The sequence below is a fragment of the Balaenoptera acutorostrata genome, chromosome X (genome assembly GCF_949987535.1).
Source record: "Balaenoptera acutorostrata chromosome X, mBalAcu1.1, whole genome shotgun sequence".
Taxonomy (NCBI): Eukaryota; Metazoa; Chordata; class Mammalia; order Artiodactyla; family Balaenopteridae; genus Balaenoptera; species Balaenoptera acutorostrata.
In genome coordinates this window covers 121,437,318-121,451,313 of record NC_080085.1, presented here as the reverse complement: position 1 = coordinate 121,451,313, position 13,996 = coordinate 121,437,318, and the positions used below count along the sequence as shown (strand labels likewise).

General features: G+C 55.2%; 1 protein-coding gene across 2 annotated transcripts; it reads left to right on the top strand.

Annotated features, from left to right (window-relative positions):
* The first annotated feature begins 9,496 nt into the window (after nucleotides 1-9,496).
* On the top strand, nucleotides 9,497-10,837 carry SOX3 (SRY-box transcription factor 3). 2 transcript variants are annotated; one of them, XM_057538566.1, is made up of 3 exons: nucleotides 9,722-9,791; nucleotides 9,855-10,512; nucleotides 10,594-10,837. In XM_057538566.1, exons 1-3 carry the CDS (start codon nucleotides 9,722-9,724, stop codon nucleotides 10,835-10,837), a joined length of 972 nt encoding a protein of 323 aa, XP_057394549.1. The 2 variants fall into 2 exon arrangements, with proteins under 2 accessions (XP_057394548.1, XP_057394549.1); XM_057538565.1 differs by having other exon boundaries at nucleotides 9,497-10,837.
* Nucleotides 10,838-13,996: the final 3,159 nt, after the last annotated feature.

Below are 13,996 nucleotides of genomic sequence, written 5' to 3'. Positions count from 1 at the left end.
TTTATTTTAAAAATGGTTTTTGTAATTCTCTAAGTCTTTTTAAAAGCCACTGTGAGGAATGATAAGACTCTAATCTCTGCAGGTGATTAGAACTACTTTTCTTTCCTTGGCTTGGTCAATTGTGCCTATTTCTGAGACCTCAGAGAAAACATAAAAGCTATGAAATCTGAACAAGACTCCTCTCCTACTTCCATACGACTCCTGATGCAATCTGTAGAAAGAATATCCTTTCTATTGAGCTCTAAAAGAAAAAAATTAAAACTTACATTTTAGACAAAAATAAAGGATTTAAGACCCATATGACACTAATTGCATATTTTTAACAGCAGGCATGTCTCTATTATTAAGGATACTTTGTTATCTCAAAATTAAACACAAGAGGCCCCTCTGTCACAAACCAAAACTCCCATCATGTCAGTGAGTGCTCTCTAGAGAGCCCTGACGGAAACAATCTCAAGTGATAGAGCCGAATGTGAGAGATGGCGATGCAGAATTGGAACCATGGAGTAATTGGTTCATTTTTTTTCTTTCATTCAAAGAGGACTTCCTCAAGGACTATGATTCATTCCAGAAACATCTGTGCATACCCACATAAGGGGTAAGAAAAGTGCCATGGTCCCCTCTCCCCCACACTAGAGGAATTTTCAATCCCATTTCAGGGGAATAAGAAAGCGCAGTTGAAAAACAAGATAACTCTTAATTGAGCGTGCTCTGTGCTAAACAGAATGCCAGGTGCTTCAGCTGTATTATCTCACTGAATCTCCATCCTAACCCACTGAAGAAGGCCTGACTACCCACCTCTTTCAGATGAGAAAATTGAAGTTCAGGGAGAATAATAAACTTGCCCACTATAGTTAATAATACTGTATTGCATATTTGAAAGTTGCTAAGAGAGTAGATCTTAAAAGTCTCCATCACAAGAAAAAAAAAATTGTACCTATGTATGGTGATGGATGTTAACTAGACTTACCGTGGTGATCATTTTGCAATGTATACGCATATCAATAAATCATGTTGTACACTGAAACTAATATAATGTTATATGTCAGTTATCCCTCAAAAAAAAACTTGCCCAAATCATACAGGTACTGTAAACATCCAGCCTCCACTTCATGTCAACATCCTGAGAAACATTTCTTTCTACGTATTCCCCTTCTGAATAGATTGTCCCCTTCCAAAGCTGCTAAAGTTAAAGCTTCAGGCCTCTCTGCTGACAGTTTTGGTACTCCCTCAAATTTCAGCTCAACTGCCCACAACATCACACACCTGAATCCTCCCTCCAAAATGAAAGCCAAGTGCTGTAATACATAGAATCGGACCCATCAAAATAATCATGCAGCTCTCAGTCTGCACAACTTTCAGTTAATGATCTGTGACCACACGTTGCTGACCTCGGCTATGAAACCTTGTCTTGGGAAGATGGTGATTTCCGCCCAGCTCCTGCGGAACTCCTTCTGAAAACAGGCACCATCACATGCAATAGACAAGAGAAACAGTCTCACACGTGCGTACTGGTAAGACAGCATCCTCTTCTGTAGGAACCCAAGGGTAGGGAGAATCAAGGGACTTGACTGCCAAGAAAGAGTCCCTTCTTCAGGCTGCCAAGGAAATCGGACGTGGCAACTTTGTGCTCCTTGGCAAAATGCTTTTGGTAACTCTATTCTGACATCCATTTGAACAAAGCAGCAAAGAAGTAAATGCTCAAAAGCTAAAAGCAAACATATTAATTTACTCGATACCAAAAATATGGTAGGAAACCATCAAATGGAAGCATCATCAACGAGGAATGCATGCCGAAAACAGGCGCATAAGAACCATTTTGGTAACCATTTTTTTGTAGTTGCTCTTTGGAAATACTTTGAATAACCATCCTAGTGGCTTTACTCTTGTCCATTCCTTCCTTCTAAGTTGGCAGACTATCTCTAGGTTGTTTAAAGGATAAAGGGGATGACACCCCTCATGGACAAGTCCATGGCTGTGTTATTTTATTTAAATGATTTTATAGTTATGTAAAAATATTTCTTTATTTTATAGTGAACAAATCAACCCTCTTCAATTGAATTTTTCTAATGATTTTAAGTCCTTTTATTAACACAAAACGAATCAGTAAGTTCCCAGACCAACCCTATAGGATTGCACTATTATTTAGTTCTTCTCCAGAGAATTTACGTAGTGATTCATAAAGATCAGATCGATAAATAAGTATTCTACTTTCAAGGGAAGCAAAACCTTCCCAACCCATGACTCTATTTTGATGTTTCTAGAACATGCATCTAAAGGCTTATTAAAACTCTCCGGTATTATTACCGAATATTTTTCTCATATTATTGGTTTATGTATGTCGAAGGTTTTATTTTGTAGCACACCCTACAAAACGGGATTTTTTTTCTTCTTGCAGGCTAGATAATTTCACCCAAATGGTAAAGACTTAGTAATTTTTTTAAATGAAATTATATCTAATGACACGAAAGCGATGGGGTTAGCAAATTTCAAAATGCATATTTTAAAAACACAAAGATGTGTAAACCAAATTATGGTCTAAAGGGCACAGAAAAATTATCTGGAGATGGATTTAGCTCTATGAACAATTAGAAACAATACTGAAAGCTGCTCATTTATGTCCCTCCCCTGTCATCACCTTGTCTGGGTCTTTCAATAATGGACTAAGAAATATAGGAAAAAAAAAAAACAAAGCAGGGTTTTCAATATGGTTTTTCTTTGGGGAACAATAAAAACATTAAACTTTATGCATTTAAGTGTCTGTGCACCGAATGGTAGCCCTTTCATGGGAGTCCAGCTTGGGTTTTGTCTGGGTGGGGAAGGGGGGAGGGAGTCTGTGAATACCCTCAGAGTCATTTAAAATATATAGTATTAGCTAATTGATGAGAGGACTAAAAACAATAGTAAGTAGGCAGCCTGGCTGCGTGCCAGGAGCAAGGCTTTATGGTGAAATCGAGTTTACATTAGAGGCCTGTTTTTCCCCTTTCCTTATATGAAATGAACAGCTGTAATTGAAAAGCAAGGAGCTCTATGGTTTATAGAAATAGGTGTTGTGAAGAGCCTTGGCCGTCTAATTTTCTTCCTATTGCAGGGCAGGCTTCCATTGTCTGTTTTTTAGAGCTAATTTCTTTTCTGATCAAAAGGCCCACGTCGTTGAAAAGGTAGTAATGACTATTCATTTGGCTGAAGCCTCCATTCTCCAGACTGCAAGCTTTATTTAGAAATGGCTATTTCTTTCTAAAAGGAAAAGCTCATTTATGTCCTCTATAATGTCAATTAAAGTAGAATATATTTTAATTATTTATCCTGAGGAGAAACCTTTTAGGAACTTAATTTAGTATGCCTATGCTATGCAGACACTACAATATGTGAATGTGGAATGATATCTAGGCACATGGGTTTTATTTTATTTTACCACTAATGAATAGTTTATTTGCCACTAATTAACAAGTTAAATCGGCACAATTAGTGTCGGATTTCTTTAATAATATAACTCATAAAGGGATAGCCATTGGAACTAGAAAATAAGGTTGGTTGTTGGCTTTGTAAAGAAACCATTCCACAAAAGGGGCCGTTTTTTTCCCATTAGTAAGGGTTATTGGGACGTTCTGCCCGTTGCTTTTTCAAATGCGAGCCGGGCTGGGCTGGGCTGGGCTGGGGGAGGAAAGATGTTCACAAACAAGGGGAGACGGTGCTAATTACACAAACATAACATTAGCCGAGCCTCCGGGTCGTAACCCGGCGACGCTTTCCGGAGAAATGGAATCGGGGTGACGGCAACCTAGGCGCCCAAACGCCAGCGCGGCCGGGCCTCGCAACACACCTCGCCCTGTCGCACTCTGGCCGCCGGCCCGCGCGCAAACGGGGCGGCCCGAGGCTCGGCGGCCTCCATACCTGGCAGGCGGCGGAACGCTCGCCGTTCCCGGGCCGCGCGTCCTCCGCCCGGCTCTGCGTCGCGAGCAGCGGCCCCGGAGCCTCGCTCGTCCGCCACTCGGACGGCGGCGCCGGGCCTCCCGGCACGCGGGCGCTTCTGCGTCTCGGCAGCTCGGGCCGCGCGGCTCGGCGCGGCGGCGGGAAAGCGCGCGCGCAGAGGAACGAGCGTGGCCCCCGGCGGCCAGGGCGCGCCGCGGTCCCCAGCCCTCCCGCGGCTCTCCCGGGCCGCCGCCGCTCTCGGCTGCGGGAGCGAAAGAGCGGGTCTCCTCTCGCGCCGGGCGCACAACGTAGCCCATAGTAGGTGTGCGACCCAGGTTTAGTGACATGAAAAGAAATGACGGCCGACAAGACAGGCGAAGGGAACACAGAAATTCCGCGGATCGAATTCCACGGCTCTCCACTCTCTTGAAAGAAAATAAAAAAGAGAAAAAGAAAAAGAGAAAAGGCGGGGGTGGTGGTGGAGGGGGAAACAGCTGAATGCTGCCTTGAAATTTAAAATTTTCTGCAGGGCGCTCTTCCCAGCCCCCAGCCCGCCATCCTGCGCCCCCTACGGCCGGGGCCGATGGGCTTGCCCGGTCACACTGGAGGTGCCTGAAGGTCCAGCGACATTACAGGCACCCTTCCCCGGGAAGCACTGCCGGCCCAATGGACCCGGGCCCCCCGGTCTGAATAAGCGTGTGGAACTGCGGGTACTTGGAATAACTCAAGCAGCGTTACGCACTGATAACGATTTTTAGATTGTTTTCCCTGGCCTGGCCTCTGGCAGGCCACCTCGCCGCCGTAGAGGGCCGTGCCTTTGCAGCCACAGAAGGAAGTGGGAAAGGCGACAGGCCCAGCGGGAGGGCAGGCCTGGCCTTAGGGTGCCGGGAGGCTGCTCCGCAGGGGGGCGGGTTCAGCAGCTCGGAGAGCTGAGCGCGTGCGGAGAGCTGTGGGCTGGGGTGGGGGCTGGAGTGGAGATGGGGGGGTGGGTGGAGAGGTGAAGAGGTCGACGGCAGTGATCCGGAAGACGCTATGCAAGTGGGACCCAGTTCCCGGGCAGAGCCTTCCTTCCTTCGGGGAGGTGGCGGTATTCGTGTTGTGTTTGGCAGTGTTCGGGTTGTGAGGTCGGCGAGAGGGCACTGAAGGCAAAGATTGTCAAATTCCTCGTAGTCGGTCCGCACCTAGGGCAAAGAGAGCTGGCATTCGTACCGTCATACCCTGAGGGTGAAAGGACTCGCCAGGTGTGACCCAAGGGGATTCCCAGTATCTACCCAGTACAGCTCAGCTAACCAAGGGAATCGAATTCGGAAACTCTTTTGCAAAAGCACACCCTCCCTCCTAAAAAGGGCTACACCAAAGTGCACCAAATATATTGTACCGCCCACAGGAGACTTTTTGATACCTCGAGGGTCGTGGCGCCACGCACTTCGGGAGCTCCTTGTAACCTTTCCTTGCAGAACATTAACTAGTTATGGTTTGCAAAGTGCACCGCCAACCTAGGGAGCTTCAGCTCCTTCCCAGACCTGCAAGAACAAGTGTTTCATTTGCGAGGGGCTGGGGTGGGTTGGGGGAGGAGGGTCAAACCGAGAGCTAGAGCTCGAGGTTCTGTGCTGGCTCTTCCACCCCCAGTGGAGTGCTGGTGACCTTTCTGACCTTTTACAGGAGATGATTTTACAATAGACCCAAGCCTCTGATTTCTTGATCAAGGCCCTCAATCTGTGGCCTAAATACACCCTCTTGGCCAGGAGCCAGAGTAAATAGTCAAGGGTTGTTCTCAAGGAAGAAATAGGAAAAACTGTCTCTAGATAAGCAAACTTTTTTTTTTTTCCTGCTGAAAAGCAAAGCGTTTCTGAGGGTCGCCAGGATAAGTTCTTCGCACGTCCTCAAAGCCAGACCCCTCGCTGGGCTCGTCTGCACTTGAAAAAAAGCGAACACTCGACTCTATTGTCAGGCCTCGGCCCCCGGAGCGGACACTGATACACACCTATCCCATCCCACCCCGCACGCAAAGGGCGCCTCTTCTAAGAGGCGGGGGTCCTAACCGAGCCGCAGACTCAGAAAAAGGGCCCCCTTGAGCAGTTGCTGAGCAGGGATCCACGCGGGCACCCCGGCGCGAGTACTGGGACAGCAACCCCTCCGCTCGGCTCTCTACCAGTAGCTCTAAGGCACAACTGCTAAAAGTTTACTTTGCAGCTATGAGGCTCTTGGGACACCGGATTTCTGCCAAGGCTCGAGACCGGAGGAAGGCAGAGTGGAAGCGCCCTAGGCGCCCGGAGCCAGCCGGGCCACCCACGCTAGAGCCTGGGTCCCCCGAGTTTAGCCATAACCGGCCCTCTAAGGCGAGCCCCACTTCTGCCCCGCAGCGAAGCCAGCTGCCTCTCCTTGGAGGGTTGGGGCGACCTCGAAGCCCCGCAGGGAGGGAAGGGGCGCCTCTGGGTGAAGTTTCCAACCGAAGCCAACAAACGGCGCTGTTGCCGCGCCCTGGGTCCTGGAAGCCCCAGGCCCAGCCCCAGTCCGAGGGAGCCGGAGCTCTCTTGGGAGGGCGGGGAGAAGGGGGAGGGGGTGCTTGGCCGGGTTCCCAGCCCGCCGTCCGGGGCTCTGTATGCCGCCCACGGGCTCCCGGAGGCCCCAAGGGCGAGAGAGCTGCCCAACACGCTCTCTTCTCCGGCAGAAGGTGGAAAGGACTGGTCCTGAACCCCACTGTGTCCCTCTGCTTTCCTCACTGGGTGCAGGGTGCGTGTCGGAGACACCGGTTCGGGCTCCGCTGTCAGTCTTGCCTCCCCGCAGGCCCCGCCTGAACCGAAGACCCTCGGGCCATAGTACCTGCCGCGACACTTCTCCCGACCCCCAGCGAAGGTCGCGCCGCTCGGCTGCTGCCTGCGCCGGTACTGCTAGTCGGCTAAGAGAACGGGTTTCCTTCCAGCCTTGCCCCCAGTTCCCCACGCCCATAACGGTAACCTCGCTTGATTATTGAAATGGTACTTAGGGCTGAGAACGTTTCCTCGGAAATGTTTCGAAGATAATTCGGTGTGACTCTTACTTGGGGCTGTGCAGACCACCCGAGCTAACGGGCACAGAGAGCGGTTTAATCACGGCCTCCAAGGGAAGCCAGCCAGGAGTGTGGGAGAGGGTGTCTGATCCTAGCAAGACTGCCGTAAATCTGGCAGAAGGACGTGATGTGAAAATGAGCTTACCTAAACCGCGGGGTACGTGTGATCAAGTGACAAACAGCTGGGAGCAGTGACTAGTTCCCCGATAATCTGCTGCCGGGAGGAGCGCAGGCCCGGCACCGCATCCCTTGCCTAGGGAAATACGAAGCCCAGGCGCTATCACCACAACGGCTTACTTGGGTCCTAAAACTTGGAAAGAATCCTGACATCTGTCAGGCTACTACTGGACGCCAGGCCGCGCGTCGGTTGGGTAGTTTCCTAAAACGCGCTTCACTTAGCAACAGCCTCAGAGGCCCAGAGAACCCGAGAGGGCATCTGGAGAAGGCGGCAGGAGGGCAGGGCTACTGCACATTGACTTCTTTGGGAGAAGGTGGGTTTGCCTAGGAAATTTTGACTGTGTCAGCCAGTTTGGCAAGAAAACAGGTGCAGGTGGGGATTGGCGAATCATTCCGTTTTCTGAGACTTGCCTTCCAGTCCGTGTCAGCTGAAGTATACATACCCGTGCCCGCGTGCAGACACACACACACGACTCATACACATAACCATCCAGATAGTTCACTTTAAAACCCTAAATCCGTACACCCATTTAAATGATCACAGCCCTTGACCGTATACGTTTGTTTCCCGCCGTCCAGATGAGCAAGAGAACGTAGACCAGGCGGAATCCAGACTTAAGGGGCGGGTTTCGAGACCCCAAACTTCCAGGAGGCATTGCTGCTGGGAGCCGGGATTCTGGTGCCAGCGGTCCGCCGGCCCCAGGGCGGGCTGGCCTTCTCCGCGTCCCCCAAGCCACAACGGCTTACTTTAAAATTTGTGCAAGAAACGGGGAAATTCCTGGCGTGCAGGCTTCCCAGGATCGCCGGGTCTTGCATTAGCACTAAGGGGCTAAAAACCTAGGTTTGGGGTTTTTTTCACACTTAAGATTTACGCCTTTCTTTTGGTTCCCCACCTTTCCACGAGGCTAGGGGGTTGGTGGGCCACACCGTGCGAACACCTTATTTCAGTCGCTGCCACCTCTACCCGTCTGGCTTCTCCTTCCCACCCGTCGCCCCCCGAGGCTCCGGGAGTTTCAACCGCTGTGCCACTCGCCTGGGCTGGCGGCGGCGGCAGTCGGGGTTCCCTCTCCCCGCAGCCCGGGTTCCCGCGCCGCTAGTCTGGCAGACAACCCGACAGGCGGGTGATGTCGCGCTCTGAGTCTCGCGTCTCGAGGCTCCGGTCAGGAAGGCTGTAAAACAAAAAAGGAGAAGGACGGAATCCGTTAGCAGAGCCTGCTCCCCGGGGAGGCCGCGCGGCTGCGCGGCGAGAGCAGCGCTCAGTGGTCCTGGCAGGTGCGCGGCCAGTGGAGGGGGCCCTGCGGTTCGCCCGGAGGACGGCCTCGGCTCCTCTCCGGCCACCGTCCCCCCCCTCCAAGAAACTTTTCTTTCACTTGGAGAGGCTCTGTGTTGCCATGAAAACGGATTTTCCAAGGGGCCCGACCCTCCCCCTCAGGGGCATCGGACTGGAAAAACCGAAATGGCCAGAGAGCAGAGACAAAAAGGGGCCGCTAAGCGGGGGCCCGGAGAAGAGAGCCGAAGCCGATTCACCCCCTCCGCCCCCCACACACTCCTCGTCGCACCACCGCAGGGGAGCGCCTCCGCCCGGCCGGGGCAGCGGGCGTCTGGCTGCTCGCCCTCCCGCAAGCCACCGGGAGCCTCGCAGCCCCCGTGCGCTCCGCGGTCCCAAAGCCTGTCTCCCGAGCCCGGGTCCCTGACCCCCGCTCTGTACTGGGCGCGCTGGCCCGGGGCTTCCCAGCGGAGGGTCCAGCTGGACAGGGGCCGATTCCCGGGAGGGCTTCTCGGAGCCGCAGCCCGGGGTACCTCCGCTGCGCCCTGAGTCCCCAAGCCCGCCTGGGTAGCTGGCTATGCCCAGTGTCCCTAACGCTGGCAGCAGAAGCGGTCAGAGGACCTCCGCGCAGACAGCGGGAAGCTTTGCAGAGTGGACCCGGGACCGGACGCCTCTCGGCACTGACAGGGCTGCAAAGTTGTTTTCTGAACCCGGTGGGCGCCCCCTGCCCCTCCCCCCCAAACCTGCTCGCGCGCCCCCTCCCCCCTCTGTCACCTCCTCGAGTTTCGTTCTTTCAAACTTTTTGAGACCCTAATTGGTGGTCTCTGAGCGGCTCCCCGGGACTCCCGCCTCCTGAATAACTCTCATCACGTCACCGGGCCCAAGAGGGGCGTGGGGGTGAACGAAAGGACTCCCCGAACTTTTTTTTTCCGGCGGGGCCGAACGGCGGCTCCGTGATGATTGGCCAGGGCGCACCACTGCGAGCCTGTCAATCACCGGGCCTCCCGGGAGCGAGGGGCGGACCGAGCCCCAACCCCGGGGTATCCGAGCAGGTATATAAGAGGCCCGGCGAGTGCCCGGCCAGACTGCGAATGCGACCAGCCCGAGACAACGCATCAGGTGCGAGTAGCCTGCGGGTTCCTGCTGATTCGGCGCGGAGCACTTCGGCAAGCCTGCCCTTCCTGCCCGACCCGCTGGCCCACCGGCCCCCAAGCGTCCCTCCGACGGAGTCCTCAGGCCTTTTCACCGTGGCCGCTCCAGCCCCGGGAGCGCCTTCTCCTCCCGCCACCCTGGCGCACCTTCTTCCCGCCCCGGCCATGTACAGCCTGCTGGAGACTGAACTCAAGAACCCCGTGGGGCCACCCACCCCAGCTGCAGGCGCGGGCGGCCCCGCAGCCCCGGGCGGCGCAGGCAAGAGTAGCGCGAACGCAGCCGGCGGCGCGAACGCAGGCGGCGGCAGCGGCGGTGGCGCGAGCGCCGGCGGCGGCGGCGGCGGGGGCAGTGACCAGGACCGGGTGAAGCGGCCCATGAACGCCTTCATGGTTTGGTCCCGCGGGCAGCGGCGCAAGATGGCCCTGGAGAACCCCAAGATGCACAACTCTGAGATCAGCAAGCGCTTGGGTGCCGACTGGAAACTGCTGACCGACGCCGAGAAGCGGCCGTTCATCGACGAGGCCAAGCGGCTGCGCGCCGTGCACATGAAAGAATACCCGGACTACAAGTACCGGCCGCGCCGCAAGACCAAGACGCTGCTCAAGAAGGACAAGTACTCCCTGCCCGGCGGCCTACTGCCCCCCGGAGCCGCGGCCGCCGCCGCCGCCGCTGCCGCCGCCGCCGCCGCTAGCAGCCCGGTGGGCGTGGGTCAGCGCCTGGACACGTACACACACGTGAACGGCTGGGCCAACGGCGCGTACTCGCTGGTGCAGGAGCAGCTGGGCTACGCGCAGCCCGCGACCATGAGCAGCCCGCCGCCGCCGCCCGCGCTGCCGCAGATGCACCGCTACGACATGGCCGGCCTGCAGTACAGCCCCATGATGCCGCCCGGCGCCCAGAGCTACATGAACGCCGCGGCCGCGGCCGCCGCCGCCTCGGGCTACGGGGGCATGGCGCCCTCCGCCGCCGCCGCCGCCGCCGCCTACGGGCAGCAGCCGGCCACCGCCGCGGCCGCCGCGGCCGCCGCCGCCATGAGCCTGGGCCCCATGGGCACGGTGGTGAAGACCGAGCCCAGCTCGCCGCCGCCCGCCATCGCGTCGCACTCGCAGCGCGCGTGCCTCGGCGACCTGCGCGACATGATCAGCATGTACCTGCCGCCCGGCGGGGACGCGGCTGACGCCGCCTCGCCGCTGCCGGGCGGCCGCCTGCACAGCGTGCACCAGCACTACCAGGGCGCCGGGACTGCCGTCAACGGAACGGTGCCGCTGACCCACATCTGAGCACCGGCCTGCGCTCGCCGCTCCTCCGCCCCACCCCGCCCCGCACCCCCGAGTTGGGACGCCTTGTTGTTTAGCTTTGCTTGCCTGGGACTGTTGCCTTGTACCGATGATGGGGAGGACAGAAAGTTTTGCTATAGCTGTCGGGTTTTGTACAAAAGCAAAAAGGAGTCCGGAGCGGCGGAAATGGGACTTTCTCGAGCTCGCCTGCCCCTCTCCGCTGCCCCTCCCTCCCCTTTTGTAGGCTGGGAATCGCTGTGTTGTTTGCAAAGAAAAAGCAGCCCCCCCCTCCTCCTCCTCCTGGGTTCCTGGGTTTTTCTGTTGCGTTTGAAAATGTTGTTTCGTTAGTTTGCTGTTAGCCGAGGAGTGAGTGGATGGGAGAAACGTACTCTCGGGTGAGGCTGGCCCGAGAACTGCAACGCCTCCTCCCCCAGTCGCGTTGCATCTGTTTTCCTCTTGGGCTTTGGGGGGGGGGGGGGGCGGGGCGCTGACCGCTCGGAGCGGCGCGGCAGCCAAAGCAGATGTTAATTTATAGCCAGGTGTGCGTGTGTCTCCCGCCTCGCCGCCCCTGGCCGCGGGACAGCTTCTGTCCAGTCAGCATTTAGGCTATTGAGTTGGTGATTTCTGCCGTGATCTGTTTGATATTTCGTCGCGCTAACGTATTTGGATTTCGTTTGGGTGGTTGGGGATAAGGGGCTATTTTGTTTTCAGGTTTTTCAAGGTTTTACTCTGCATTCCTAAATGAGAGATCAATAAATTTTATAACCAACATAATGGAGTCCTGGTAATTTTGCGGGCCTGAAACTTTAGATGCGGCTTAGGGAGGGGACCATCACTCGGTATTACGACCGTGGTCCCGTGCCGGGGCCAGGGGTGGGAGGCTGGGGGAGGCGAGTGTGACCTGAAATGGTTCCTTTGTAACTACTGGTGAGCCCAAACACAGAGGCTCCCGGTATTTTCAACTGAAACTCCGAGGAGAAAGCGATTTGTCTTCCTGGGAGCGTCTCCTAGGAGCGAGCACACGCCGGCTGAGGCAGGCACCCCGCGGCCACGCACTTGTTGATCGCGGCAGCGGCCACGCGGGGCGGGGAGGGGCCGCCGCGGCCGCGGAAAGCGGCCTCCAAAGGGGCACATTTACCTTTGTGCACTGGGGCGGGAAGACACTCGAGCCAGGCTGAACGATTTACAAAACGAAAACCCTTCGGAAATATCAGTTAGCCTATTAAACATAAATGATTACAGGAATCCCTGGCAGGAAACGAATACATTTCGACCGTGGTGGCTGAAGCGGCCGGAGCCAGCATTCAACGCTGGAAGGTGTGGCTTTTAAAAGTCCACCTTAGATTTTAAAATGTCTCTCAAACTCCTTCGATGGCTTTTTCTTTTTGACTTGTCAACCCAGTCCACTGACTTGTTTTCTAGAAGAGACTCCCTCTCATCCCAAGCCTCGAGCCCGCTTTCGACTCCCTCCCTCCCCCTACTCTCCCTCCGTCCCTGACCCTTGGGCATTCCACTGTGCCCCCCGAAAGGCCTTTCGTTTCGCGCCTGGCCACACGGCCCCAGTGTATCTGGGGCCTAGGAAGAAAACAAATAGAATCAGTGTTTTTTTACCCCCTCCTCAGCTGTTTGAGGTGATTTCCTTAATCCCTCTAATCCTGTTACCTCGCTATCCCAGAATAACTAAACTCGGGCTTTCCAATAAGCTCGGCCTGGTGTACTGTTTTTTATCCTCATCCACTCCTGACCACAGGTTTCTTTGCTTGAGGTCTGCTGGACTCTGGGCGACAGAATCTCCCGTAAATTGGTCCGAATTCCACATTTCCAACCGGCTTCCTTTGTGCGGGCCAGCCATTCACCTGCGAGCCGGGGCGGGCCTCGGGGGGGGAGGGGCGGGGGCTTTCTGCGGCTTCGGGGGTCGTGCCCGCTTTTTACACATCCCTGGGGATCGCGGAGGCCAAGCTCACCACGCCTCTCCGAGAAAGGTCGGGTCTCCCAGGGAAGGCAGCAGCACCCTCCCCTGCAGACGCTGGCACTGCATCCCTCCACCCGCCGCAACCCACCCCCGACTGTACCGCACGGGGTGGCAGGGCTCCCGGCGGTGATTTACAGACCCGGGCGCGTCGCCCTACAGCCGGCGCTCCCCCCGGGCCTGCTGCGTCCGGCGTGGCGAGGCCTCGGTACCACTCCCTCCTCTCCCCGTCCCAGGGCCACGGACCTCGGGCCCCTCCGAGCCGGTCGGTGCCGCAGCCTTGCTGCAGTGATCGGAGCAGAGTCACAGGCTGCCAGGTCCCCCCTCCCCCGTGCTCCACGTCCCAGGGGCGGGGGGAAAGTCTCTTGTCATATCCACGCCCCTATTCATATCTTTCACAGTGTTTGGGCCTTCATAAAATACCTGTCCGTAGGTGACTCTGGGTTCAGATTGCTAGCAATTGTGGACACAAGTTTGGTCTGAAAGACTCCAGGAAAGGGAGGGTGAAAACAAGCAATTCCGCCCCACTGAGGGGGCGGTGCCAACGCGGGAATAAACTGACACTGCTTCTTTCCAAGAGTCCATTGTGCTCTGCCTTCTTAGAAGTGCCAGGGTCACCCTTTCAGCCGGTCTCACACGCTGCTCACTCCCTCTCTAAACATCCACGGCTTTGTGCTCTACTTTGTCTGATTTCCAAATTGCCTTTAAGAGAAAGGATTTCATCAATCAGCACATTTGGAGGATTGAAATATAGATGAAAGATAATTGTTTTTTAACTTCAGCAACAGGGAGAACTGAACTGAACTGGAGTGAAACTTCCATCCTCTAGGCCAGAGTTTTCCGACTAGAGCATCGCCTCCCCCCTCCCACTCCTCCCCTGCTTCTACTGGGACAGTTGGCCCTTAATCTGTTCTATAGATTAGGGTTCTGGTAAAATTTAATTTGAAATAAGGGTTCTGCTGCTTAAATGGCAACAATAACAAAATCCGGTCAAGCCCCAACTCCTGCCTTTTTCGGCTTGTTTTACATATGAGAAAACTGGCCCCTACAGGGGAAATGACAGCGCTCAAGGTTGCTTAGCTGGTTCTCTGGCTGCACAGCGGAGCCAGGCTCCCAGGCCTGGAGGGCTCTCCGCTCTGCCACAAGATGGAGAGAAACCGATGAAATCCCAGCCCCAGCTGCCGCTCAAGCCC